General features: G+C 71.5%; 6 protein-coding genes across 6 annotated transcripts in view; 4 read left to right on the forward strand and 2 right to left on the reverse strand.

The window, feature by feature from the left end:
• Nucleotides 1-3,945: 3,945 nt before the first annotated feature.
• Nucleotides 3,946-7,595, forward strand: AURANDRAFT_65212 (hypothetical protein; the record flags this gene model as incomplete). Its single annotated transcript, XM_009039980.1, has 2 exons — nucleotides 3,946-6,705; nucleotides 6,834-7,595. The coding sequence occupies 2 exons, from the start codon at nucleotides 3,946-3,948 to the stop codon at nucleotides 7,593-7,595; spliced, it is 3,522 nt and encodes a 1,173-aa protein (XP_009038228.1).
• Nucleotides 7,596-10,461: 2,866 nt separating this feature from the next.
• AURANDRAFT_28484 (hypothetical protein) lies at nucleotides 10,462-11,433 on the reverse strand (the record flags this gene model as incomplete). Its single annotated transcript, XM_009040052.1, has 2 exons — nucleotides 10,462-10,849; nucleotides 10,943-11,433. Coding segments are annotated over 2 exons (879 nt in total), but the record flags the coding sequence as incomplete, so codon positions are not given.
• Nucleotides 11,434-11,899: 466 nt separating this feature from the next.
• AURANDRAFT_71890 (hypothetical protein) lies at nucleotides 11,900-13,882 on the forward strand (the record flags this gene model as incomplete). Its single annotated transcript, XM_009039981.1, has 3 exons — nucleotides 11,900-12,741; nucleotides 12,898-13,080; nucleotides 13,109-13,882. The coding sequence occupies 3 exons, from the start codon at nucleotides 11,953-11,955 to the stop codon at nucleotides 13,841-13,843; spliced, it is 1,707 nt and encodes a 568-aa protein (XP_009038229.1).
• Nucleotides 13,883-15,049: 1,167 nt separating this feature from the next.
• Nucleotides 15,050-15,634, forward strand: AURANDRAFT_65215 (hypothetical protein; the record flags this gene model as incomplete). Its single annotated transcript, XM_009039982.1, has 1 exon — nucleotides 15,050-15,634. One exon carries the CDS (start codon nucleotides 15,050-15,052, stop codon nucleotides 15,632-15,634), a length of 585 nt encoding a protein of 194 aa, XP_009038230.1.
• Nucleotides 15,635-18,027: 2,393 nt separating this feature from the next.
• On the forward strand, nucleotides 18,028-19,805 carry PGI2 (hypothetical protein; the record flags this gene model as incomplete). Its single annotated transcript, XM_009039983.1, has 2 exons — nucleotides 18,028-18,670; nucleotides 18,818-19,805. 2 exons carry the CDS (start codon nucleotides 18,044-18,046, stop codon nucleotides 19,772-19,774), a joined length of 1,584 nt encoding a protein of 527 aa, XP_009038231.1.
• AURANDRAFT_71891 (hypothetical protein) overlaps nucleotides 19,779-27,961 on the reverse strand; it is a gene marked incomplete at both ends in the record, with an annotated part of 13,891 nt that continues 5,708 nt past the window's right edge. Inside the window, one exon of the mRNA XM_009040051.1 lies at nucleotides 19,779-27,953. Within this exon, the coding sequence (XP_009038299.1) occupies nucleotides 19,782-27,953 (8,172 nt within the window). The remainder of the gene's footprint in view (nucleotides 27,954-27,961) is intronic.

A 27,961-nucleotide genomic window follows, 5' to 3' on the forward strand; every position in this document is an offset into this window, starting at 1 on the left:
GCCGGACCAGGACGGCGTCCGCGGCCGCGTCCGCGACCGTTTTAATAAACCGGGAAACCGACATCGCGCGCGGGTAGGTGAACGACCTGCCCGAGCCGCTGCCGGGCGTCGCGGGCATGCCCGCCGCCGGCGCCGTCGCCATGGCCCTGGACGGCGTGCCCATGTTCCCCAACTACAACAACCGGGGCCAGGCCGCGGCCGTCTCGTGCGAGATCGACCGGTGCAGCGCCCACGCCGGCAAGGGCGAGGACTACCACTAGCGCGCGGCGGCGTCCGACGGCTTTCCTGCGACGACCCCATCTTTCCCGTAGCCACGGCGACCCCTTCGGCGAGCTCTGCCTCTACTCGCTCGCGGACTACGACGGGCTCGCGCACCCGCCGGTCATCGGCCTCTCGCTCGACGGCTACGCGATCCACGGGCGCCACGTCGCCGCGGGCCTCGACGGCGAGGACGACGACCTCGACGCCTGCGGGGGGCTGTGTGCAAATCAACCAGTGAGCTGGGACGTCGGGGCCAAACTTCAGAATTCTCTAGCTCGGTCAAGTCGAAGTCGATTCGGCTGATTTTTGGACGAATCGATTGCTCTCAGCGAGTTCTCGAAGCACGGCGGAAGTGCTCGTGTCAAAACATTCGAATACGCGCACATTGAAGTCGGGTTGAAGATTTGATTTGCACACAGGCGGGGGGCACACGCACGACGCGCTCGCGTACCACTACCACGCGACGGTGACGACGGACCGGAGCACGACGTCGCTGGACGGCGTCGGCGGCAGCGGCCCTTCTCCTACACGACGTACGACATCGCGCCGACGACGTGCTGGAAGGGCGACGTGTCGCAGATCTATGAATTTTGGACCACGAAGCAGGCCAACTACGACCGGAGCAAGCAGCCCAACCCGGACGACTGGACCGACCTCGAGGCGCTGCGGCCCTGCTGCGGGAGCGACCGCTACTACGTCGTCGACGGCGTCGCGCTCGACGGCGCCTCGGAGCCCGCGGCGGACGACGACCCGCCGACGCCCGATCCGACGCCCGATCCGACGCCCGATCCGACGCCCGATCCGACGCCCGATCCGACGCCCGATCCGACGCCCGCGCCCGCGCCGAGCCCGACGCCCGATCCGACGACCGATCCGACGCCCGCGCCCGCGCCGAGCCCGACGCCCGCGCCGACGGTCGGCCCCGGCAACCCGACGGCCGCGCCCGTGACGCCGTCGCCGACGCCGCGCCCGACGATGCTCGCGCCGACGCCGCGGCCGTCGCCGGCGCCGACGCCGAGCCCCGTGGCCCCGGACCCGACGCCGAGCCCCCGAGCCCCGGACCCGACGCCGGGCCCGTCGGCGGACCCGACGCCGGCCCCCGCGGCGCCGGCGCCGACCGCGGAGGCGAACGCGCTCCGCGGCGCGGTCGCCTTCTGGAACTTCGGCCCGCTGCCCGGCGACGGCTCGGCGAGCGACGTCGTCGCCTACGCGCTCCACGCGTTCTGGGGCGCCGCGGGCAAGTCGGACCTGGACGTCGAAGCGCCGACGATCGACGGCGCGGGCCTCCGCTTCGAGTTCGAGGTGGCGGCGCCGACGGCGGCGGCGAAGGCCGACATCGAGGACCGCCTGGCCGAGCTCCTCGAGGACCCCGCGCTCTTCGACCCCTACGTCCGGGCCGCGTCCGCGGGCACGGCGAGCGAGCCGACGTTTTCCGCCGCGACGACGGACTCGTACGAGGCGCTCGCCGTCGAGGCGGCGGACGACGACGACGCGTCGACGCGCGGCCACCGCTTCTGGAAGTACGAAAAGTACGCGGCGCTCGGCGGCGTCGTGGTCCTCTTCTTCGCCCTGGGCTGCTGCGTCGTCTCCTGCGTCGGCCGCAAGGCCCGCGACCCGGGCCGCCACGGCTCCTCGAGCCCCCAGGTCGACGAGGTCTTCCCGGGCTTCCACAAGTCCGGCGAGGTCTCCCCGCGCTTCGAGCACCACAACGCGCTCTAAGGAGCCGTACGACCCAACTTTCGACCGGCCTCGTTGAAATCTTCAATTTTGAACTCAAGAGGGAAGCTGATGGCCTCCGCTCTCGAGTAGGACCGCGCCGAACCCGGGCGCCCCCGAGGACAGCACCCGCCCCCGAACGCCGCCCCCGACGCGCCCCGCGCGCACCGCAACATGAGCGGCCTCGCGGCCCCGCCGGCGGCCGAGGACGGCTCCATCTGGATCGAGGAGCTCGTCGAGCGCAACGCGGAATTATTGAGCGCCATCGCCGAGAACCAGGGCCTGGGCCGGCTCGCCGACGCCGTCATGTACCAGGAGCTCTTCCAGGAGAACGTGCTGCGCCTGTGCCAGTTCTGCGACCTGTCCAACGAGGCGCTGTCCGCCGACGCGACGCTCGGCGGCCTCATCGACGGCGCCGCGTCGCGCGCGCGCGACCCGCCGCGGCCGTCGAGCGACGACGTGAAACTCCTCGTGGAGAACGTGGCCTGCGCCGAGTGCAAGGCCGTGAAGCACAGCGGCTGGAGGTGCCGCCGGGAGCTCGGGCACCTCGGGCCGAACTGGGACTACGCGCCTCCGGCCGTTTTCGCGGACGCGCCGGCGCCGACCGAGGGCACGGAGGCGGCGCAGTTCGCCGCCTTCCAGCGCCAGCGGCGCCAGAGCCGCGAGGAGAAGGCCGAGCAGCAGCGCGAGCGCCAGCGGCGCGAGCGGGAGGCGAACCGATTGGAAGTCGAGAAGCTCAAGGCCGCGCCGGCCGCGCCGGCCGCGCCCGCGGACAACAACGCGCGGCGGCGCTGGACCGACGCCGAGACCGCCCTCTTCCTCGAGGGCTTGGAGGCCCTCGGGCGGAAGGAGCACAAGCGCATCGCCGCGGAGTACGTCAAGACGCGGTCCAAGGAGCAGGTCCGCTCGAAGATCCAGAAGCACTTCAAGAGCGAAGACAAGAAGAAGAAGGACGCCGAGGCGTCGGCGGCTTCGTCGCGTCCCGGTTCCTGAAGAGCTAATTAGAGGAGCTTCGCGGACGGCGGCATGGGCAGGTCCGCCGCGAGGTCCGGCAGGCGCGCGGCGCCGAAGATCTGGTGGTAGTCCCCCGGCCGCACGTGCTTCCGGTACGTCTTCACGCGGACGGCGATGCCCGCCTTGAGCGCCTCGAAGCTGAACTCGACGTCGCCGACGTTGATGACCTCCCTCGGCGACCCCGGCTCCGCGGCCTTGTCCGCGATGGCCCGGACCTCGGCCTTGGTCAGGTTGTAGAAGAAGGACGTCACGGGCTCGCCGTCGAACTTGAGGTCGACCTCGGCGCCCTCGTTGATGTTCGGCCGCCCCGCGGACCGCGGCGTCATGCGCCGCTTCTTGTCCATGGCGACGAGCGTCGCGCGGCCCGGCGCGGCGCTGACGAGGTCGAGCTCCGCGACGGTCATCTTGAAGTACTGGGCGATCTCCGGCCGCGTGTTGCACTCGACGGCGTCGGCGACGATGTCCATGGGCGGGTCGACCTTCTTCAGCGCGTGCTTGTAGGACGCGGCGAGCGCCGCCGCGGTCTCGTCGAGGCCCGCGGACTCGAGGCGCCCGGCGGACCGGCGGTTCCGCGGCGTTAAACCGCTCTTCATCCGTGAGATGACGCCCTTGCGCCGGCCGGGCGGCGGCGGCGGCAGGAGCGTGTCGCCCTCGCCGCCGCGGCCCTCGTCGACCTTGATCGCGTCCAGGTCGAGGTCCAGGGGCTCGCGCACGTCCTGCGGCGGCTTCATCTCGAAGAGCATGGTGGCAGGGTTTCGGCGGTCGCCGGCGAGGAACTCGCCGAGGCGGCGCTGGCCTATATGCGCGTGGAACCGCGCGACGCGGCCGACGACGACGAGGATGGCTGGGCTCGTGCTGGGCTGCCCGGGTGATTTTTGCTGCAATTACACTGCACCAATATCAGAAATCCTTGACAAAAACCAACACTCACCTCCCAAAACCTTCGGCAGCCCAATGGCTGCCGCTCGCGCCGCGCTGCTGCTGCTGGGGTGCGCCGCGGTGGCCCGGTGCGACGACGGCTGCTGGAGCTCCTTCCGCGAGGCGACGACCGACGAGTGCCCCGGCGAGTTCGACACGGTCTACGCCTGCGACTCCGACGGCCTGAGCGTGGGCGACCTCTGCGAGAGCGACGGCGAGTGCGGCCTGAGCACGTCGCTGGACAACTGCGAGGACGACGGCGTCGACGGCGACTTCTACGTCGTCGCCGGGGCGCCGTCCTACGCGCCCACGACCTACGCCCCGACCGCGGCGCCGACGGCGCTCGAGTGCCCGTACCTCTTCGCGCTACCCGAGGACGACGGCGACTGCCCGGACCCCGTGGTCCTGACGGCGTCCTACCCGCACTGCGGCCAGGCCGGGCTCGGCGTCGGCGACCTCTGCGAGGGCGACGGCGAGTGCGCGACGTCGAACAACCTCGACAACTGCGAAGACGCGAACGGCGACTTCGAGGCGGACATCTACCGCGTCGTCGCCGCGGACCCGACGGCCGCGCCGACGGCCATGGTCTGCCCCGACTACCTCGAGGAGGTGGACCTCGACGACTGCCCGGACCCCGTCGTCTTGACGGCGTCGTACCCGCACTGCGGGTCGCCGCACCTGACGATCGGCGACATGTGCGAGGGCGACAACGAGTGCGGCACGTCCAACGGCCTGGACAACTGCCCCGACGCCGCCGGCGACATGGAGGCGGACATCTACCTCATCGTCGGCGGGAACCCGACGCGCGCGCCGACGACGCCGCTCCCGACCGACGTCCAGTGCCCGGACTACGTCGCGGCCCTCGCCTACGACTCCGACGACTGCCCGGATCCCATCGTGTTAACGGCGTCCTACCCGCACTGCGGCCAGGTCGGCCTGGACGTCGGCGATCTCTGCGAGGGCGACGGCGAGTGCGGCACGACGAACGGCGTCGACAACTGCGAGGACGCGGCCGGCGACATGAAGGCGGACATCTACCGCATCGTCGCGGACGCGCCGACGTCCGCGCCGACGGAGATCCAGTGCCCCGACTACCTCGAGGAGGTGGACCTCGACGACTGCCCGGACCCCGTCGTCCTGACGGCGTCGTACCCGCACTGCGGGTCGCCGCACCTGACGATCGGCGACATGTGCGAGGGCGACAACGAGTGCGGCACGTCCAACGGCCTCGACAACTGCCCCGACGCCGCCGGCGACATGGAGGCGGACATCTACCTCATCGTCGGCGGGAACCCGACGAAGGTCCCGACGTCCGCCGCGCCGTCCGCGCTCGCGTGCCTCTCGTACCGCGAGGCGACGAGCGACGAGTGCCCCGAGGACGCGGACATCGAGAACTGCGGGTTCCCGGGCCTCGAGGTCGGCGACCTCTGCGAGACCGACGGCGAGTGCGGCCTGGACCACGATCTGGACAACTGCGAGTACGGGGGCACGCAGCAGGCCGACATCTACGTCGTCGTCGCGGCGCCGGACCCCACGGCGGCGCCGAGCACGCCCGCGCCGTCGCCCGTCGTCTGCGCCGAGGTGCGCGAGGCGACGAGCGACGAGTGCCCGGACGACGCGGACCTCGCGCCGTGCTCGACGATCGGCCTCGAGGTCGGCGACCTCTGCGAGAGCGACGGCGAGTGCGGCCTCGACCACGACCTCGACAACTGCGAGTACGGCGGCGAGCAGAACGCGGACATCTACGTCGTCGTCGGCGCGCCGAGCGCCGCGCCGAGCGCCGCGTGCGCGGCCGACGACGCCGCCTGGGCGAAGACGGACGCGCCCTGGAAGGACTGCGGCTGGGTGGGGAGCCTGCCGTCGGCGCGCTGCGCGGTCAAGGGGCCCGACGCCTCCGGCGCCACCGTCGAGGCCCAGAACGCATGCTTCGCGACGTGCTGCGGCTACCCGTTCCCGACGTCCGCGCCGACGGCCGCGCCGGCCGCGGGCGACGGCGCGGGCGACGACGGCGCGGGCGACGACGGCGCGGGCGACGACGGCGCGGGCGACGACGGCGCTGCGGACGACGGCGCGGACGACGACGGCGCGGGCGCGGACGACGCTGCGGACGACGGCGCCGCGACCGCCGACGACGCCGCCGCGACCGCCGACGACGGCGCTGCGACGACCACCGACGACGGCGCCGCGACCGCGGACGACGCCGCGACCGCGACCGACGATGCCGCCGCCGCCGCGGACGACGCCACGACGACCGCGGACGACGCGACCGCGGACGACGCCGCCGCCGCGACCGCGGACGACGCCGCCGCCGCGACCGCGGACGACGCCGCCGCCGCGACGGACGACGCCGCGGCCGCGGACGACGCCACGGCCGCGCCCTCGCCGACCCCCCCGACGGCGGCGCCGACGGCGTGCGCCGACAACGACGCGTGGCACAAGGTCGGCACGATGTGGAAGAACTGCTCCTGGGTCGCCGAGTACCCGAACCTGCGCTGCGACACCGTGGGCGTCGACTCGTCCGCCGCGGGCAGCAGCGACGACGAGAACCACGTCGTCGCCGCGGACGGCGACGGCTGCCCCTACTCCTGCGGCTGCACGCAGCTGCCGACGGCGCAGCACACGGCGGCGCCGAGCCCCGCGACGCACGCCAACGCCACGGTCTACGCGTCGGCGTCCGTCGTCGTCGGCGGCGTGGACTCGGACTTCGTCGCGGACTGGGACGACGTCGTGTTCAGGGCAGCAAAAGAGAGCGAAATTCCCAACTTCAAAGGCTCATATCTCGGCCGTTTTCCACTCGTTTCGGCTGATTTTTGGACGAGCGATCATCTCTCGGAACGGTCTCGAAGCGTGGATGCTTTTTCCGGAACTCGCGCGCGCGGAACACTCACGTTGAAGCGACGTTGAATCACCCTTTTGCTGCCCAGGACACGACGGACGCGTTCGCGCACGGCCTCGCGGCGGCCCTGGACACCGTGGACGACGCCGACGACGTCGCGGACGTCGAGGCGTCGTCCTACGCGTCGACGTCCCGGCGCCGCCTGCGCTTCCTGCGCCGGAGGCTCGACGACGGCTCCGGCGCGCCGAGCCCGATCCCGAGCCCGATGCCGACGCCCCTCCCGACGTCCCTGGGCCTCTCGGCGTCCATCGCGTTCGTGGCCGAATTGCTCGGCAACGCGACCATGACGGCGGCGGAGGGCGAGCGGCTCTACGCGGCGTTCCTCGAGGACCTCGAGGCCGCGGTGACGGGCGGCACGCTCGCGGCGGCGCTCCTCGCGGACTGCAACGGCACGGAGCTCTGCGACGCCACGCTCGACGAGGCCGCGTCCCTCGCGGCGTTGGCGTCGTCGACGGTCGCGTTCTCCTGGGTCGGCGAGCCCGAGGTCGACGACGGCGCGGCGGCGTCGTCGTCGTCGTCGAAGAAGAAGGCCGACGACGACGACGGCGCCGCGACGGCCGCGGGCGGCCTCATGATCATCCTGCTCTGCGTCGGCGGCCTGCTCCTCATCTGCGTCATCCTGCTCCTCGTCTTCGTCTGCCGCCGCCGGAGCGAGAAGGACGACAAGTGGCAGGACGCGGAGGCCGCGTCGCTGTCCAAGGAGCCCGACGACCTCGACGAGAAGTTCTTCGAGACGGAGCCGGAGGTCGAGGGCCTCGTCGACGACTTCCTCGGCGAGAGGAAGGCCTAGGGAACGCCGGGGCGCGTTACGCGCCGCCTCCCTAGCGCGACTTCCGCGGCGACGCGGCCTTCCGCGGCGGGGCGGCCTTCCGCGGCGGGGCGTCGTCCTCGCCCTCGAGGCGCTCGCCGTTGAGGACCTTGGCCGCGTTGACCATGTGGCGGTTCGGCGGCAGGTCCTCGAGGGGCCCGAGGTTCGCGCGGACGCGCTCCATGACCTCGTTGTGGAGCGCGAAGAAGTCGAAGTCCTCGTCGGCGTGCTTCGACTGCTCGAGGCTCTTGGCGCCGTCGACGGCGCCCGGGCTCGCGGGGTGCTCGACGACGCGGCTCCCGCCGCCCTTCCACGCGCGCGGGTCGACAACCTGTGTGCAAATCAACCAGTGGAACGCCCTGTCCAGCAAAAACTTCAAACCTCTCTAGCTCGGTCAATTCGAAGTCGATTCGGCTGATTTTTGGACGAATCGATTGCTCTCGTCGAGTTGTCGAAGCACAGCTAAAGATCTCGTGTCGGAACCGTTCGACTACGCGCACATTGAAGTCGGGTTGCAGATTTGATTTCCACACAGTCGACGACGGGCGTCGCGTGCTTCGTCCAGAGGTCGCCGCGCGTCGTGCCGCCGTGGCCGCCGGGGTCCGCGACGGCCTCGGCCGCGCGCTTCTGCTGCACGGCCTTGGCGCGCCGCAGGAAGGACGCCATGCCCTTGGCGTCGCCGAGCGCCGGCGACACGTGGCCGAGCGCCTCGGCGGACGCGTGCGCGTCCGCGCCTACGGAGGGTCGGATCTCTTCTCGATTCCCGGCGAGCATCGCGCGAAAAAAACAACGGCCGTTCGCTCGACGCCGGTCCGCGCGGCGCTTCTCGCGGAGCATCTCGGGCGTCGCGTCGGGCAGCCGCTCGCTGCGCACGAGCTCCGCCTCCTCGCGGCGCAGGGCGATGTTCGCCTTGACCTGCCGCGCGAAGGCGCGGGCCTCGGACAGGGCGACGTCCGCGTCGTCGCTCGGCTCCGGCGGCGGGGCCGTCTTCGACGCGCGCTTCGAGCTCGAGAGAGATGCCATGCTGCCCAGCTGAACAGATTTGAGGCTGCCCGCGCGCGCCACAAAAAAGGGATATCGATTATCCTCTTTTTGTGGGAAATGTCAGCCTCACCATCTACCTGCGTGCTTGGCCGGGGGTCGCGACGTCGCGGCGCCGGCGTCGCGCGGCGACGTCGACGAGCCTGATCGAGAGGAGGCGGATTAGAGGAGACGTCAGGGACGTGCCACACGAGGCAGAAAGAGGGGGAAACGGAGGGCGGCTGCGAATTGGGGGGCGGGGCGCTCAGGAGATCGCGCAGGACCCTTCCCGGGACCGGTCGAGGGGCTTGGCGTGGTTTTCGGCGCCCTTGGGGGACGACGCGAGGGCCGGGGAGCCCGGCGGCGACGGGACGACCCGGGGCTCCTTCTCGGCCATGCCCATCTTCTGCTTGAGGAGCTGGAAGGACGGCGTCTTCGGCAGCGACCGCCGCGGCGACGACGAGCTCGACGAGAAGGAGCCGGACAGGGACCGCTTCGGCGTCGCCGCCGGCGGCGTCGGCGATGCGCCCCGCGCGAGGAGCAGCGCCGCGACGGCGCCGTGGCCGCCCTGCTCCGCGTCGCGCAGCGGCGTGCCCCGCCACCGGTCCGAGGCGTCGACGGCCGCGCCGCGGTCCAGCAACAGCGCCACGGCGTCCGCGTGCCCCTCGGCGGCGGCGAGGTGCAACGGCGTGCGGTCGTCGTAGCCCGCGGCGTTGGCGTCGTGGTCGCGCAGGAGCGCCTCGAGCCGCGGCACGTCGCCCGCGCGCGCCGCGTCGAGCAGCTCCAGCGGCGGCGTCGCGTCGCCCGTGCGCGCGCCCGCGCGCCGGAGCCGCGCGCAGACCTCGTCGCGCCGCTCCCGCGTGGCGTCGTCCAGGGGCATCTGGCCGAAGCGGTCCACGCGCGCGACGTCCGCGCCGAAGAGGAGGAGCACGTCGACGACGGCCGCGTGGCCCTCGGCCGCCGCGACGTGGAGCGGCGTGCGGCGGTCGTGGTCCGCGCAGTTCGGGTCGCAGCCCACGTCCAGCAACCCCTTGACGACGCCGCCGTCGCCCTCGCGCGCGGCCCGCAAGAGCACGCCCGGCACGCGGTCGTCGCGGGGGCCGACGCGGCCGCCGCGGCCCGCGAGCAGCCGCGCGACGGCGGCCCGCGCCCCGAGCACGGCGCGGGCCAGGGGCGTCGCGCCGTCGTCGGCCTCGCCGTTGACGTCGGCGCCGAAGTCGAGCAGCGTGCGGACGACGGCCTCGTGGCCCCGGGCCGCCGCCGCGTGGAGCGGCGGCTCCCGCGCGCCGCTCGACAGCCGCAGGTCGTCGCTCGACGCGCTCCGGAGGAGCTCCTCGACGCGGGCGACGTCGCCGTCGCGCGCCGCCGCGAAGAGGCGCGCCGCCGGGTCCTCGACGCCGCCCGACGTCGAGAGGAGCAGCCGCGCGACGGCGTCGTGGCCCTCGCGCCGCGCGTCGTCGAGGGGCGTGCCGCCCCAGCGGTCCCGGGCGCCCGGGGCCGCGCCCCGGTCCAATAAGAACGCCACGGCGTCCGCGTGGCCCGACGACGCGGCGACGTGGAGCGGCGTCCGCCGGTCGTAGTCGCACAGGGTCACGGGCGCGCCCCCCAGCACGAGCCCCCGGAGCGCGTCGACGTCGCCGTCGCGCGCGGCGTCGTTGAGCTCGCTCACGCGCCGCTTCGCGACGGGGCTCCGGTCCTCGTCGCCCGGCGCCGGCCGCCGCGCGTCGACCGACAGCGCGTCGCGGTTGAAGGCCTTGAACCCGTCGGCGAAGACCGCCGCTTTCGCGGACCCGCCCGACGTCCGCCCGATCATCTCCGTCGCCGGGTCCGGGAGGAAGGGCGCCGCCAGCGTCTTCGCCTCGAGCGCGGCCCAGTCGACGGCTTCGAAGAACGCGTGGCGCGCGAGCTCGTCGAAGCCGCCCGGCCCGCAGCCCAGCCGGTCCGCCGGGTCCCGCGCCAGCAGGCCCGCGCACGCGTCCCGCGCCGCGTCGCCGAGGCAGTCCTTGAAGGCCGGCCGCGCCTCCTTGATGAGGTCCATGAGCTCCGGCAGGTCCGCGGCCACGAACGGCGGCTTGCCCGTGAGCATCTCGACGAGCAGGCACCCCAGCGCCCACCAGTCCACGCTGCGGCCGTAGGGGACGCGGCTCACGACCTCGGGGGCCAGGTAGAGCGGCGTGCCGCAGAAGGTCTCGGCCTTGTGGATCGACGTCCGCGGCCTCCGCGGCGGCTTCTCCGGGAACGAGTCCAGCGACTTCGTCGCCAGGGGCGCCTTATTCGCCTTCGGCGAATTCGCGTCGCCTAATACCAACGTCTTCGCGAGCCCGAAGTCCGCCAGCACGACGTAGCCGTCGAGCCCCAACAACACGTTCTCCGGCTTGAGGTCGCGGTAGACGACGCCGTGGTCGTGCAGGTACGCGAAGGCCGACGCGAGCTGCGCCGCGTAGAAGCGGCCCATGGCCTCGGACAGGATGCGCTCCCGCTCGATGAGCTCCTGGAGGTCGCCGCCGCCGACGTAGTTCGTGACCAGATACAAGCGGCCGTCGTCCTGGAACGCGTACTGCAACGTCAAAATGAAGGGGTGGCGCAGCGTCTGGAGGATGTTGTTCTCGTCGAGCATGTGCTGCACGGCGCCGGCCCCGGCCTTGAGCAGCTTCTCCTTGCGCACGGCCTTGATCGCGTGGAGCGTGCCGCCGCACTTTTTTCGCGCGAGCACGACCTTGCCGAAGCCGCCCTCGCCTAATTTGCTCAGCACGGCGAAGTCGTCGAGGCCCACGACTTGCACCTCGGGCGGCAGCGCCATGAGGTCCTCCATGAGCTGCGCCATGGGCGGCGGGCTCCCGGCGCTCCGCCGCCGCTCCTCCTCCTCGACGAAGGCGCGGAGGCTGTCCTCGCCGGAGCTGCCCCGCCGCACGCTCGACGTGCTCTCGCTATGGCTCGACACGTCCATGGCGCATGCTCAGGGCATCGCCCCCGGGTCCACTCGCCCCCGCAAGACCAGGGGACGCTGCCCCGACCGGCCCGGTGAAGTCGGGCAGCCTTGGCAGGCTCGGGAGTTTTGTAAAATGACCTCTCTCAGCGAGAGGCCAATGGCAACTTCCGAATTGCTGGCTGAAAAAGACCCGGGTCTGAGATTACAAGCACGGTCGGCTTGAACTAGCCGAACGGACGCCAATCTGAGCCATTTGGTAATTGCCCGAACCGTGACGTGCGGGGCTGAGGTGGCTGCAACGCAGGTGGGTGCAGCGGGTCGTGAAGCGACTGCGCAGACCGCCGCACGCAGCGTCTTCGAACGCCATCGCCGTCGCGCGCGACCGCAAAAATGGGCACCGCCTCGGACATCTCCTACGACATCTCCGGCGAGGACGTGGTCGAGGTCCGCGCGACGCCGGCGACGGAGGCCGCGGCGAACCTCGAGGCCTTCAAGGCCGCCGGCAGCGCCAAGGTCGCGGCCAAGGACTGGGCGGGCGCCATCGTCGAGTACGAGAAGTGCGTCACGGGCTACGAGGCCTGTAAGGAGACCGTGAGCTCCGACTTCGAGGCCGAGCGGTCCGCGGAGAAGTGCGCGCTCGCGAGCCTCAGCAACCAGGCCTTGTGCGCGCTCAAGCTCGAGGACTTCGAGGGCGCCAAGGCCTACTGCGGCGCGGCGTTGAAGCGCCTCAAGGAGGCGCGCGTCGTCGACGAGTCCGCCATGGCCAAGTGCCACTTCCGCAAGGGCCAGGCCTTTTACGGCCTGGGCGACGCGCGCGGCGCCGTCGACGCCTTTAACGACGCCATCGCGCTCGAGGAGAAGCAGCTCGACAAGTGCGCCAAGGACGACGCGAAGAAGAAGGCGGCGACCATCGTGTCCATGAAGCGCGAGCTCCTGAAGGCGCGCCGGGCCGCCAAGGAGCAGGCGAAGACGGCCGCGTCCAACATGTCCGGCGCGCGCGGCTTTCTCAAGGCCGGCGCGCGCGGCACGGGCGACCCCAAGGAGGAGCGCAAGCAGCTGATCATCGAAAAGATCGACTGCGCCCTCTCCTTCGTCTTCAGCGACAAGGACACCAAGGGCAAGGACGCGGAGACCGTGATCGCCGGGGCGGGAAAAGGGTGCGACATTCCCAACTTCAAAGTCTCCGATCTCGGCCGTGTTCCACTCGCTTCGGCTGATTTTTGGACGAGCGATCATCTCTCGGAACGGTCCCGAAGCGTGGATGATCATTCAGGAACGCGCGCGCGCGGCACACTCACGTTGAAGCAACGTTGAATCACGCTTTTTCCTGCGCAGGTCATCGCGCCGAACTATGACGCGATGATCGACGCCCTGGTCGCCGCGCGCCACGCGGCCTGCGCGGCCAAGGACCTCTTCGGCGAGCTCGCCCTGACCTTCGCCGAGGGCTTCGTCGCCTTCCTCGCGTCGGCGCCCGAGGCCGAGGCGTCGCCGGGCCGCGCGAAATACTACGCGCGCTGCGTCGACGCGATGGCGTCGTTACTGGCAGCTCCGCGACGAGCTCGCCGAGGACACCTGCGACACGAGCCTGCTCGAGCCGCCCATGAACATCGGCGACGTCGCCGCGCTGGAGTGCGCGGCCCACGCCCACATGCAGCTCGGCCGCCACGCGGAGGCGCGGCCGTTCTTCGAGAAGTTCGTCGAGTGCGCGGACGCCGCGGGGCCTCTGATGGCCTACCACAACCTGCCCGACTCCTTCCTCCTCTCGCGGGGCATGCAGAAGATGGACGACAAGGCGCGGCGCGTCTCCCGCTGGAAGCACCGCGCGCACTCGCCGAGGGCGCTCTTCGACGCGCGCACCGCGCTGGCCGCCATCTGCGCGGCGTCCCACCAGAAGTCGGCGGCCCTGGACCACAACGCCGCGGCCTTCGGCCACGCCGCCGACGACGAGGAGAAGTACACGTGCCACAAGAACGCCGCGCACCTGCTCCGCCAGGCCGCGGAGAACCCGGACGACCCGGAGAACCCGATCCCGGCGTCGTCCGACGACCTCCAGGTCGCGCAGCACCACGACGACGAGGCCGCGGCCCTCGAGGCGAAGATCAAGGCCAAGGGCGACGAACCCGACACGAAGACGAACAAGATCGGCGTCGCGGGCGACGACGACGACGAATCGGACGTCCCGGGCGACGACGACGCGCCCGAGGAGTTCGTCGGCGACGACGAGGAGCTCCCGCCCATCGACGGCGTCGACGCGTTCGACGTGCCCATCGACGAGCAGTAGGCCCCGCGCTTTCGTCGACTAAAAGCCCCCTGTAGCCTCAGCCCGCGTGCGCGAGCCGGTCGAGGCCGTCCTCGGGCAGGCGGTACCACGGCTGCTTGTGGAGGCAGCAGATGTGGATCGAGCGTCCGAGCGCGGCGCCGAGGTCCGCGGGCAGCGAGCCGTCGTCGAGGACGCCGGCCGCGGGCCAGAGGCAGTCGGGCTGCGCGTCGTAGACGATCGTGAGCACGGTCCCGCACGCGCGGCACGCGTGGCGCCTCCCGTGGCGCGTCGTCCGGACGAGCTCCAGCGCGCCCCGGGCCGTCCAGGTCCACCCCCGCGGCTTCACCGGGATCCACGTCTGCGCGACGGAGCCGGAGAGCCGCCGGCACAGGTTGCAGTAGCAGTGCTGCGTCTGGAATTCGGCCCCGGACTCGGCGGCGAACGCGCAGCGGCCTACGACGCGTCATCCGGTCGAAACATCTCTCGAACGTCGCCGTAGGACGCCGGCGGCGGCCGCAGGCGCAGCGGCCGCTCAGGACTCGCGGCGGCGCCGTCCGATCGTCCGACGGCCGCGCGGTCCACCACGCCGGCGCCCGCTCCGCCGCGAGGACCCGCTCGGGCGTCCGCCAGGCGGCGGCGACGGCCTCGGGCAGCGACGCGTCGACGACGCAGCCCGCGGCCGCGTAGGCCGGGACCGAGCCGTCGAGCGGCAACGCTCCGACGTGGGCCCGGCAGTCGCCGCAAGAGGCGCCGCAGCCGCCCGAGGCCGCCGCCGCAGTCCGAGTCGTAGCTTCGCGCCGCGGCGAAGGCATCGGGGAGGAAGTCGAGCGGCAGCAGGCAGCCGTAGGCGGAAGCGCTCCACGTCCTGCAGGCTCGGCAGTAGCAATCGATCAATGCCGGCTCCGCGGGAAGCATGCCCAGCTCGCACGAAATTTTTCCGCACTGACATCGCAGCAGCACGGTCGTCGGTGGTGCTGGCGGCGGCGGAGGAGCTGCCATGGCGCTTCCCATCATGGTGCTGCCGGCGGCGGAGGAGCTGCCATGGCGCTTCCCATCATGGTGCTGCCGGCGGCGGAGGAGCTGCCATGGCGCTTCCCATCATGGGCAGCCGTCGGTCCGGAAGCTACCGAGTTGTTGACCTCACCTTCAGGGAAACTTTGACAAAACTGAGCGCTCGTGCAGTGCGAGCTCTCAAACTGCGTGCCCAAAACTGAGCGCTCGTGCAGGATGCGAGCTCTCAAACTGCGTGCCCCCAGTGTATATATCGCGCTGCTCTCCGCCGTCGCCGTCGGCGCATTCCGCGCGCCGCTGCGGAGCCGAAGAAGCAGCAGCGCGCGCTTCGCCGGCGAGGACAAGCGGCGGCAGCGCTTGGACCCGCGGTTCGGCTTCTTTGGCCTCGAGCTTGCTTGGGTTTTAGCCGACGCCGCGAGGCAGGTCGCGCGCGGGTCGACGCGCATAGGCGACCTCGTCATCGCGGGCGCCGATACCGCCGACCTCGTGCAATATCAGAGCTACGTGCTCGAGCGCGTCTACTGGCAGGGCGACGACGACGGCGCCGTGAGAAGAGTCGACGTCGACGACCTCGACGCGGATCGGCCGCCGGGCTGCGAGCGCTACGAGAAGTACCTGGCGCTCTACTCGCCGCGCTATCACGCGAAGACGGGCGCCGCCGTCGTGAGACCCGACGAGGCCCAGCTCATCCCCCTGCGGCGCGAGGTCGCGGACGCGTCCGTCCTCGCGATCCCGGGCTTCTTCTGGGTCGCCGTCTGCTACAACTTCATCGAGTACGGCAAGGCGACGGGGCGGATGTAACTTGCTTCGCGGCGCGGGGGCGACTTGAGGCGGGGGCGAAGCAGGGGGGCGCCGCAGCGGGCGGCGCGCGGGAGATGGACAGGCAGGAGCGCTCGGGGGAAGTTGCTCAGGAGCGCGCGGGGCACATAGAGCTCTCAAGCGAAGGACGCGGCGCTCGCCGCGATCGTGGCGACGCCGCAGACGGCGCAGTCCGGGGCCCCGCCGGCGGCCTCGCAAAACGGGCACTCGCGCACGGCCGGCAGGTCCGCGCGCTTCCGCTTCCGGGGCGCGACGGTCTCGCCGAGGCGGTCGAGGAGCTCGAGGGCGCGCTCGGCGTGGCGCGCGACCTCGCGCGCGACGTCGGCCGCGGCGTAGGTCTTGACGACGCGCTGGCCGCGGCCGCGCGGCTTCGTCGCGAATTTGAAGTCGAGCTCTTTGAAGAGGGCCTCCCGCTGGGGGCGGCCGAGCGCGGGGTAGCGCTCCCGGACCGCGGCCTGCGTGAGGCGCGCGCCCGCCTCGACCTCGACCCAGACGGGGTCCTCGGGCTCCTCGGCGGGCGCCGCCGCCGTGCGAGGCCGAGCCTCGCGGCGAGCGCGTCGACGTCCTCGCCCATGTAGACGCGGTCGAACGCGGCGCTCCGGGCGGGTTCGCCGTCGCGCGGCGCGCGAGCTCGTGGCGGAGGCCGTCGAGCGCGCGCGCGTCGAGGCCCGGGTATTTCGCGACGGCGGTCGCCGCCGTGTGCCGCGTGCCCTCCGAGAGGTCGCAGTCGAGGACGCTGCGCGTCTCGACGGCGAGGCCCCTGGCGCGCCAGGCCTCGCGCGCCGCGAGCTGCGCGACGTCTTGCGCCAGAAAGGTCTTGACCTTGACCCAGCCGCCGCGGACGGGCCGGAGCACGCGCGTGAACGGCAGGTCCCGCAGGAGCTCGGGACCGAGCCGCGGGTGCCGCTTGCGGGCCGCCGCCTCCGTGCAGCGCGTGCGCAGGAACGCGTGCCGGGCCGCGAAGTCGGCGAGCGCGCGCGCCACTTCCGGCTCGACGGCGCGCGCGTCGGCGCCGAGCTGCGCCGCGACGGCCGACGCGAGCACGCCGACCTCGAGGAACGCGCTGTCGCAGCCGGCCATGACCTCGGCGTGGCCCTCGAGCACCGCGCGCGCCGTCGTCGCGACGACGGCCGCGGGCGGCGCGCGCGCGCGCGCGGGCAGCGCGACGCCCGCGCCCGTCAGCGCGGCCAGCGGCATCGCGCGCGCCGCGCCGTCGGTCTTGTCCGCGCCGACGTCGGCGTCGCGCATCGGCAGCGCGACGCCCGCGCCCGTCAGCGCGGCCAGCGGTATCCCGGTCGGCGCGGGCGCGGGCGGCGCCGGCGCCGCCGGACATTTTCTCGCGACCGGCGGCGCGGGCGGCGCGGGCGCCTCCGGCAGCGCGCGCGTGGGCATCGGCGGCGTCACCACCGCCGCGGCCGGCGCCGCGCCGACCGGCGCGAAGGGGCTGCCCGTGCACATGTCGGCGGCGGCGGCGGGCGACAGGTACACGGCCTTGGACGGGCAGCCCTCCAGCGGCAGGTCGACGCCCGCGAGCACCGACAGCGGCGTCATGCCCGTCTCCCCGCACAAGTACGGCTCAGACATCTCGGGGGCCTTGGCACCTCCTCGATTACTTTAGTTTAGAGAACACACTACTAGCCGCACCCCAAAGACGCTTCTTTGGGCGGCCGCTGATTTCTCTCTCTCTCGCGCGCGTGGGCTGGCGCCGCCGGCACCGGCGAGGTCGAGCTGGAGCTCGACATCGGGCATCTTGTGGTCGGGTTCGGTCGCCGACGCGAGGACGAAGGGGCCGTCGTCGAACGGGGCTGCCCCATCGCTTCGGCGCCTCGGGCGGAACTCGGAAGCGCCGCCGGAGCGGCGGCATCGTGTGCGCCAGCGAGGGCTGCCTCACGACGACGCCGAGGCCCGGGGGCGCCGCCGGTCACGACGTGAGCTCGGAGTGCTGCGTCTCGCAGTCGAGATTGCGCGCGCGCGAGTTGGTGACGGCCGCGGCGCGCGGCGCGCACCGCGCACCAAACGATCATCGACGCTGCGATGGAACCGATATAGTGCAGCGGGAACAGGCGTTGGAGAGCATGTTCGCGCCTCGGTCATCCCAAACCCCCACGCGCGTAGCGAGAAAGGGGACAGCTCCATAAGCTAGCGGAACCAAATACATACAGCGAGCCATTAACAACACGTAAAAGCAGGAGCTCAGCCCTGCAGCTAAGGATCCACTAACTAGAAGTTTAAGCAAAGACGCGTCTTTGCTTTAGCAAGCAAACAACTATCTCATTAAATGTCGAGCTGCCGAGAGCTTGAGTTTGATGGCTTCCTGGATTACGAAGAGATCTTGAGAGAGTTGCATGCAATGTGCAGTGCACGATCCCCTCGCCAACTACGCGCACTGCGATGTCTCTCCGACTCTTGCTCGTCGCAGTCGCGCACGCGCGCCTCGCGCCAATTCGGCAACGCGCCGCATCGCTGCGCGGCGGCGCCGACGCGGCCTGGGACGCCTTGCGCGCGCACGTCGCCGCGGACATCGAGAGCACCCACCTGCGCGACCTCCTGCGAGACGACGCGCGCAACGCGGCGCTCACCTTCGCCTGCGGCGACATCACCCTCGACTGCTCGCGCCAGCGCGCGACGGTCGAGACCCTGCGGCTGCTCGCCGCGCTCGGCGAGGCGCGCGGCGTCGCGGCGAAGCGCGACGCGATGCTCCGCGGCGATTTGGTCAACGAGAGCGAGGGCCGCGCGGCGCTGCACACGGCGCTGCGCGCGCCCCGGGGCGCGGCGCCCGTCCTGGTCGACGGCGCCGACGTCCACGCCGCCATCCACGACACGCTGGACCGCGCCTACGCCTTCGCGGGCAAGGTCCGCGCGGGCGGCGTCGGTAGCACCGGCAAAATGCTCACGAACGTAGTGGCAATTGGAATAGGCGGCTCCTGCCTCGGGCCCGAGTGCGTCTACGAAGCCTTACGCTCGGAGCCGGCGGCGCAGGCCGCCGCCGCGGGCCGGTCGCTCCGGTTCATCAGCAACGTCGACCCGGTGGACGCCGCGCGGGCGTTGGAGGCGTCGGACCCGGAGACGACGCTCTTCGTCGTCGTGTCCAAGTCCTTCACGACGGCAGAAACGCTCCTCAACGCGCAGGTCTGCCGCGACTGGCTCGTCGCCCGCCTGCCCGGCGTCAACCCGGCCATGGCCGTCGCGGGCCACTTTTGCGCCGTGTCTTCGGACGTCGAAAAAGCCGCGAACTTCGGCGTCGAGCCCGACAACGTCTTCGGCTTCGGCGACTACGTCGGCGGCCGCTTCAGCGTGCACTCGCCCGTCGGCGCGCTGCCCCTGGCCCTCCACTTCGGGCCGTCCATCTTCCGCAAGTTTTTGGAGGGCGCGCGCGCGTGCGACGACCACTTCGCGTCCGCGCCCCTCGAGGAGAACCTGCCCGTGCTCCTGGGCCTCTTCGGCGCCTACAACTCGGCCGTGCTCGGCTTCCCCTGCCGGGCCGTGCTGCCCTACGCCCAGGCGCTGTCGCGCTTCCCCGCGCACGTCCAGCAGCTCGACATGGAGTCGAACGGCAAGTCCGTCGCGTCGGACGGGTCCGCACTCGCCGGCGACGCGGGCGAGATAATCTTCGGCGAGCCGGGCACGAACGGCCAGCACAGCTTCTACCAGCTCATGCACCAGGGCCGCGCGGTGCCCGCGGAGTTTATCGGGTTCTGCGAGTCGCAGCGGCCCGCGCACGCCAAGGGCCGCCCGTTGAGCTGCCACGACGAGCTCATGGCCAACTTCTTCGCCCAGCCCGACGCCCTCGCGATGGGCGACGTCGACGAGGCCCACCCCGAGCGCGCCTGCCCGGGCAACCGGCCGTCGCTGTCGCTGCTCCTGCCGCGGCTCGACGCGTACCACGTCGGTTTCCTGGTCGCGCTCTACGAGCACCGCGTCGCCGTCCAGAGCTTCCTCTTCGGCAACAACGCCTTCGACCAGTGGGGCGTCCAGCTCGGCAAGGTCCTCGCGGGCCGCGTCGCCGACGCCCTCGGCGACGCCGCGGAGGCCGCGGCGCTCAACTCGTCGACGCGCGGCCTCGTCGCGGCGTACCGGCGCCACGCGCGGGCGTCGATCGAGGCCGTCGCGAGCGGGTCCTAGAAACACATTACCCAGTCCTGCTCTGGAACCGCTTGATGGACGTCGACGGCAGGTTCCGGAGCGGGCGGAGCTTGTGGCGGTCCTCGAGGCCCGCCATGACGTTGTACTTGAGCTTCAGCGTCGCCTCGTTGAGGACCTGGGCCGCGTCCTCCTCCGGGTCGCGCCGGGGCTTCGTCGTCACCTTGGCGGCGAGGTTCGCGAGGCTCCGGTAGGACTCGACGCGGCCCGGCTGCGTCTTCTGGGTCGGCGGCGCGTCGCGCGGCCGCGCGACGCCCGGCGGCGGCGGCAGCAGGCCCGCGCCGCGGCCGAAGGCCGACTCGAGGGGGTCGCTGACGGACTTGGGCACGATGGGCAGCGGGTCGAGCAGCGACCGCACGGGCGCGGCCGCGGCGCGCGCCGCGGCCGCGAGCCGCGGCGACGGCGCCCGATTCAACCGCCGCTCCTCCTTGTCGCTGGCCCAGACGAGCATGCCCCGGTAGCTCGACCCGGAGAAGACGAACTGCGTCGCCGCCTCGACCTTCTCGTAGAGGCGCACCATGAGCTTCTCGACCTCCTGGACCTCCCGGAAGATGACCAAAAGCCGGTGCTCGAGTTCGTCCTTGCGGTCCTGGAGCTGGCCCGCCTTGGCCTCCAACGGGTCGCGCTCGCCGGCCTTGAACTTGCGCAGGCGCGACATGGTGCGCACGGCCTCGAGCTCCTCGTCGACGGCCGCGTACTGGGGCAGTAAAGCGCCGTGGATCTCCGCGACGTCGCGATATTTCGCCATCATGTACTCGAGGCGCTCGAGCTGGCCGTCGTCGGCGTTCGTCTCCGCGAGCGTCTCCTGGAGCGACGCGATGGTCGCCTCGGACCGCTCCGCGTCCTCGTGGCAGGACCGGATCTCGGCCCGCAAATTCGCGACGACGTCGGACGCCGACTCGGATTCGTACGCGGCCTCCAAAGCGTCGACGCGGCGCTGGTTCTCGACCTGGGACCGCACGATGACGCGGACCTCCCGCTCGAGCAGATCGATCTGGGACCGCTGCTCCTTCTCCCGCCGGACGACGCGGTCCAGGATCTCCCGGAGCGTCGTCACGTCGCCTTTGTCCTTGTTTAAAGCCCCGACGACGGTGCGGTGCACGCGCTCGTTGTCCTTCTCGGAGCCGTCGTAGCCCTTCATGCCCCGCATGCCGCGGCGCACGGTCTCCAGCAGGGACTGGGCCTTCTCCATGTTCCTGGGGCCGTAGTGCACCGCGATCTCGTCCGCGTAAGTATTCGCCGGCGGCGCCTCGCCGGGCTTGGGGTCCGGCGGCGGCTCCACGGGCCCGGGCCCGACGTCGAGGGGGTCCTCGAGCAGCACGGGCGCCTTCGCGGGCGCGTTGCGCAGCCGCAGCGACGTCTCCGCTTTTTTTTCTTTTCGCGCGGCGTGGATGCCCAGCGTGTACTGGGAAGAGTCGACACTCTTCTCGGCGATGGCGTCCGCGTCGAAGAGGGACGCCTTGTTTCCGAGCTGCTTCTTGCCAAAGGCCGTGCGCTTCATGTCGTCCTTGAATTTGTTGATGGGGTCCAGGTCCACGTCCGGCATGGGCCGCTGGACCAAAAGCGCCATGGGAGACCCCAGCACCAGACTCAGCACCTTGGCGACCTCGACGCGCAGCGACGCCGCGGCGACGCGCTCGTCCTGCCACTTGTTGAGGTGGTCCAGCGTCATGCGCCCGTCGGCCATGCCCTCCGGCCGCTTCAAAAACGCGTCGACGTCGAAGTCGTCCGCGCCGACCTGGTCCGCGTCGATCATCTTGCCCTCGTGCATGACGGCGTTGCTCGACGCCGCGGCCTCGAACATGGACTTGCGCGGCTTGCCGCCCTTGGCCAACTGCTTCATGGACGCCTGGGCCTTCGTGAGCTTCGCGCCCTTATCTTCGAGTTCCTGCGTTTGCTCTTTGACCTTCTTTCGGAGTTCCAGTAATTCGTCCTCCGCGTCGAATTTCGCGTTGGCCTGGGCGTTGACCTCCTCCTTGTAGTAGAGCATGAGCTGCTCCATGATCTTGAAGGCGTCGGCCGGCGGCCACACCGTCGGGTCGATGTCCTCGTTGAGCGACCCGTCGCTCAGCGTCAGCGCCGCGCGCCAGCCGCCGCGCGCGTCGATCTCGCGCGCCATGGCCCGCGACGTGCCCTCGTAGGTCTTGTAGGCGTCGTTGCCGCCGTCGTTGCCCACGGCCGCGAGCCAGCCCGCCATGGCTTTCGCCTTGCGCGCGAGCTTGTCGTTCTCGTGGCGCGCGACGACCAAAGCGTCGATGCCCCAGCCCTTGATGGACCCCGTGATCTCGTCGCGGACCTCCTCGACGGTCGCGAGGCGCTCGTTGACGACCTCGAGCTTGACGAGCACCTCCTCGCGCACGTCGTCGTCGACGGCCGCGTCGGGCGTCTGCGCTTGTGCCCGCTCGTGCGCGCGCTGCAGGGTCAGCAGCTCCTCCTTGAGGGACACGAGCGACTCGTGCTCGACCTCGAGGCCGCCGAGGGCCTTGGACGACACCGCGAGCGTCGGCTCCTCCTCGTCGCCGACGGCCGCGAGCACCGCCGTCAGCGTCTCCTCGAACTCCTCGTCCTCCTGGACGGCCGGCGGCGCGGCCTCGTCGTCGCTGTCGGACGACGCCGCCGCCTCGTCGTCGTCGGCGGCGTCGGGCGCCGCGGGATCCTCGGGCTTCTTCGAGTGGTGGTGCTTCTTCGGGGACTTGGGCTTCTTCGCGTGCTTCCCGGGCGACGCGGCGGCGCCGTCGTCGTCCCTGATGGGCGCGAACTCGTGGGGCGCGGGCTCGCGCGGCGGCTCCGGCGACGCCGTCGGCGACCGGCCCGCGACGAGCACGCGCTCCTGGGGCCGCTGCTGGAGCATGAGCTCCGTGGCCCGGCGCTGCGTGTCGATGATCGTGCGCAGCTGGTCGACGATGACGACGCCGACGCCGCCCTTGCCCTTGCGGCCGTTGTCCTTGACGTGCGACGAGATGATCTTGCCGACGTTCGCCGTCGTCTGCGCGTCCGCGCCCAGCTGCCGCGCGATGGACGTGCCGATCTGCTGCGCCATGGACGCGAGCTCGGACGCGACCAAGTTCCGGATCTGCGTCGACATGTTGTCGGAGATGTCGCCGGAGATGTACTTGATGACCTGCTGCGCGGCGCTCTCCTGGTGCACCTCCCGGTGGACCATTTTGGCGGCGAGCGCCTCGTCGACGAGCGACACGATGCCCTCGATGTCCGCGTCCGTGAGGTCCGCGCCCGATCGCTGGTCCTTGGTGAAGGCGTTGATCTCCGACGCGACGGCCTCGCCGAGGCGGCTGACGACGATGGAGCCCGCGGACGCGTTCGCGCGGGACCGCCGCGCGTAGGCGACCATGTCCTCGACGGTCTTCGCGACGAGGTCCGCGCACTTGGACGCGTCGGCGACGCCCCAGCGCTCGGCGATGTCGCCGGCGATCTCCGCCATGGCCGCCGCGAGCTGCGCGTCGTAGGCCGTGCCGAGGCGCGCGTCCTTGCCGAGCCGCGACACGACGCGGCCCACGGGGCCGTCGCGGACGGACTCGCGGCTCCGGTCCTTGAAGCGCAGCGACATCTGCCGGTCGAAGTTGCGCTTGAAGTCGGAGTCCGGGTCGTCGTCGTCGTCGTCCTCCTCGTCCGCCGCCTCCGCGCGCCTCTGCTTCTTCTTGATGGAGAACGCGTTCTTGGACGACACGCTGTTCATCTCGTCGAAGAGGAGCTTCTCCATCGCGTCCGCGTCGTGGGCGACGGCCGTGACGCGCCGCGCGACGTCGTCCGCGGCCTCGGAGCCGAGCTCGTCGAGGTGCGCCGCGAGGCCGTCCGCGACCTGGTCCGTCGACAGGCGCACCTTGTCGTGCTGCGCCTTGGCGATCTGCTGCTTGATCTCGTTGGCGATGCGCTTCGCCTCGGCGCCGTTCTCGTGCATCTCGTTCTTGACGAAGGCCTCGACGCGCTCGTCGACGTGGTGCTGGTACTCCTCGCGGATCGACGAGCGCTGGCGCCGGAGCCGGTCGCTGAACTCGCGGATCTCCGCCGTCGCGCCCTCCTCGCGCTTGCGCCGCGCCTCGGCGCGCCGGCGCCGCTCCTGCGTGTTCGGCCGCGACGGCGCGCCGTCGCCGCCGCTGGCCCAGTTGTCCATGGCCGACGTGTGGAGCTCGTCGAGGAGGTGCTCGAGGCTCGCGAACTCGAGGTGGGGCCGCGCGGCCGTGTCCACGGCGACGACGGCGCCGACGGCGTTCGTGACGCGCGTCGTCCGCTTCCGGACCTGCAGTTGCGGCGCCGCGGCGGGGCTCCCCGGCCGGAGCTGCTCCGTGACCTGCTGCATGAGGTTGTTGCCGAAGGCGGGGCCCTCCTTCTTGCGGACGTGGGGGATGGGCTTCATCTCCGGCAGGGGCTCGGGCACGGGCGGCGACACCTTCTCCAGAAAGTCGACGGACTCGTCGAGCTGGCCCCGCTCGAGGAGCGTCTTCGCGGTCGTCACCTGGTCCGTGACGTAGCGGATCTTGGCGACCTCGTGGGCCTTCTTCGTCTCCACGTGGCCGTGGGCCTCCTCGCGGAGCCGCGTCGCCTCGTTCGCGCGCGCGAGGGCCTGCTCCACGGCGATCTCGCGCTTCTCGAGCTCCGCGGTCTGCGCGGAGACGACCGCGAGCATCTGCTCCGTCGCCTGCTCGACGAAGGCCGCCATGTCCTTGTCGAAGTCGGGCATCTGCTTCTTCAGCGTCGCCATGGCCATCTTGATGGCCTGCTCCTTGAGGGACCCGACGTCGCCGGGCGTCATGAACGCGCCGCCTTCGTCGGGCGCCGCGCCGGGCTCCGGCGGCGGCGCCGCGGTCGGCGGCGGCTCCTCGTGTGGCGCGTCGGCCTTCATGGACTGGCGGCCGTTGTCCTGGCCCGGGAGCATGGCGCCGGGCGGCACGAAGCCCTTGAACCCCTTGGCGGAGTTGCGGCCCTTCTTCTTCTTCGCGCCGACCTTGATGATCCGCGTCGGCATGGCCGGCGGCGCGCCCCGCATCACGGACGCCAGCACGTTCTGCCGCTCGGCCATGACCGCCGCGAGCTCGTTGAGCTGGCTCTCAATGTTCGCGCCGTACTTGGACATGCGGCTCGTCGTCGCGCGATTGGCCTGCGCGTCCGCGGCCGCGCGCTCGGACGCGTCGCTCTCCGCGTTGACGTTGCTCCGGATCTCGCTGAGCATGGACTGGAGCACGCCGTCGTAGGTCTTGATGTCGTCGAGGCGCGGGTCCCGGTAGACCACCGTCGTCTCGCCCGACGCGTCCGCCGGCGGCCGGCCGAACGAGAAGCCCGCGGTCTTCAGCGAGCCCTGCTTCCGCCCGCTCCGCCGGTAGCCCTGCATGGCCGCCGCGGCGCCGGCGGCCGCGCGCGTGCCGCGGGCGCGCTTGTCCTCGTTCAGCCGCTCGAGCTGCAGCCGCGCGTCCACGAGCTCCTTCTGCAGCTTCTTCATCTCCTGCTCCTGGCGGATCTCCTTCGGCGACTTCTTCTTCCCCTTGCGCATGAGCTCCCGGACGGACCGCGTCGACTCGCGCGGCAGCGGGCCGTCGTCGTCCTCCTCCTCGGGCTCGTCGTCCTCGTCCTCCTCCTCGATGACGTCGTCCCGGAGGCTCTCCTCGGCCTTCACCCGCGCGCGCTCGAGCGCCTCCTCGAGGCGCGAGACCTCGTTCTGCGCGGCCCGCTCGAAGAACTCCTCGGCGGCCTTCTCCGCGCCGTCGACGGACGGCGCGGAGAGCCGCGCGACGTGGCCGACGATGGACGACGACATCGCGTTGACGGAGATGGGCTGGCCGAAGCCCTCGTACGCAAAGTCCTCCTCCTCGTCCTCGCCGATGTCGTCGAGGCCGCCGTCGGCGATGTCGAAGAGCTGGTTCACCATCCGGTCCACGTTGACCGTCGTTTCTTCCGCTTCTTCGTACTCGTCGTCGGGCTCGATGACCTCGGGCGGCTCGTCCTTGCGCGCGGTCTGCGGCGCGTCCGTGTGCAGCGGCGTGAAGTTCAGCTTGAGCTTCTTCTTCTTGGGCGCGGGCGCGGCGGCGTAGGGGTTGAGCTGGGCGACGGCCTGCGGGTTCACGCCCGCCGCGAGCGCCAACGCGCTGAGCTGGTTGAGGTGGAGCTGCACGCTGTCCGCGTCCGTCGTATCGCCGCCGTCCTCCTTGGGGATGATGGACCGGAGCTGCTTCAGCTGGGCCTGGATGCGGGCGTTCTCGTGCTCGCGGAGGTGCTTCATGGTCTCCTCGTCGACGTCGACGTGGCCGTCGGGCGCCTCGACGACGCCGGTCTTGGCCGCGAGCTTCTTCGCCTTGGCGCGCACCTTCTTCGCCGTTAACGGGTTGAAGGCCTGGTACACCAACTCCCGCTCCTCGTCGTCGTCGAGCTCCTCGGGGTCGCCGGCCTCCAACGAGGTCACGCCCGTCATCATCTGCTCGACGGTGCCCGCGGCGATCTCCATGGCCTTGCCCTGCTTCTCCGCGGCGTCGTCGGCCAATATGGTCCGCTCCGCGTCCGTGAATTTGAGGGACCCGCGCGACTCGGGGTCCATGTCCTGGAACTTCTTCATCTTGCGGAGCCGGTTCGCCGTCGTGATGGCCATGCGCGACCGGTTCAGCGCCTGCTTGAGCGTCAACTTGGACGCCGTGAGCTCCGCGCGCTGCTCGTCGACGACGTCCCAGGCCGCGTCCTCGGCGTCGACGGCCTCGGCGTGGTACTCCTCGATGGGCGCCTCGTGCTCCGCGTCGTCGGCCAAGTCCTTGTGGAGGTGCTCGAGCGCGTTCGCCTGCTTGTCGAAGAGCTTCGCGGTCCGCGCGGCCGTCGCGGGCATGCGGCCGAGCTGCTCGTGGAGGCCCTCGCGCATGTCGTTGATCAGCGCGTCGCGCACGGCCGCGAGCTCGCGGCCCGCGTCGGCGAGCGCCGCGTCCTGCTTCGACGTCTCCTTCTGGGGCCGCGTGAACTTGGACCGGCGGAGCTCCTCGAGGATGGAGTTGAGCGGGATGGGCTCGTCGTCGCCCTCCTCGTCGATGTGCTTCGACTTGTGGCCCGTGATCTCCAGGTCGCCGGCCGCGGCCTGCGTCGGCTCGGTCCGGTTCGCCATCTGGAAGCCCTCGATCTGGCTCGCGAAGCGCGCGACGGCCGACTGGTCCACGTCCTTGAGCTCGGCCCGGTCGTCGTCGTCGTCGTCGTCGTCGTCGTCGATCTGGACCTCGGCCATGAGCTTGTGCAGGTTCGCCCACTTGGACTTGGGCGGCCGGTCGAAGCGCGTCATCGCCGCGGCCAGCATGGCCGCCTGCTGCTTTTCCATGCACTCGCGGAGCAGCGCGACGTGGCTCTCGAGCTTCGCGATGGTCGCCTTGTCCGCGGCGGACATGCCCCGCGGCCCGCGGTTGCCGATGTCGACGGAGACGTTGATCATGTCCTGGCCCTGCGCGAGGTGGTGCAGCTCCTCGCCCGCCTTGTGGGACACGCGCGGCGCGAGGATCTGCGGCTCCGTCGGGTCCTCCTCCGGGTCGCGGCGCGCGACCTCGTGGGCCTCGATGACCTTCTCCTTCGGCGGCTCGGCCGCCGCGACGGCGTCCTCGACGGGCGGCGCCTCCGCCCCCGCGGTGTCGCGCGGCTCGGGCGCCGCGGGGACCTGTTTCATGGACCCCGGCCGGGCGGCCACGGACACGCGGCGGCCGTCCTTGGCGCGGGACACGCGCGTCGCCTTGGCCGCGTCGACGCCGGACTTGACGTTCTCGACGACGGCCTCGACGCCCTCGACGTAGTCGTGGAGCACGATGAGCTCCGCGATCTCGTCGCGGTCCGCCGCTTCGATGCCCGCCCGGTCGGCGACGATCTCGACGACCTTGGCCGCGACGTCCTTCTTCGCCGCGTCGCCGCGGACCCTCTCCTCCTTGAAGACGTGCTTCGACGCCTCTAAAGCGGCCGCGACGTTGACGCCCGTCTTCCGCGATAAGGCGGCCATGGACTGGGCCGCGGCCTTGTGCATCTGCTCGAGCTCCTTCTGGAGCCGCCGGATCTCGAGCTCCGCCGCGGGGTCCTTCATGAGGCGCACGGTCTGCTTCTCGACGACGCGGACCTCGGGCTCCGGCGGCGCGGCCGCCGCGGCCTCGCGCGGCGGCTCCGCGGCCTCCGTCGGCGCGTCGAGCGCCGCCTGCTCCGACGCCTCGGACG

This window comes from Aureococcus anophagefferens (assembly GCF_000186865.1).
Source record: "Aureococcus anophagefferens unplaced genomic scaffold AURANscaffold_13, whole genome shotgun sequence".
Classification (NCBI taxonomy): domain Eukaryota; class Pelagophyceae; order Pelagomonadales; family Pelagomonadaceae; genus Aureococcus; species Aureococcus anophagefferens.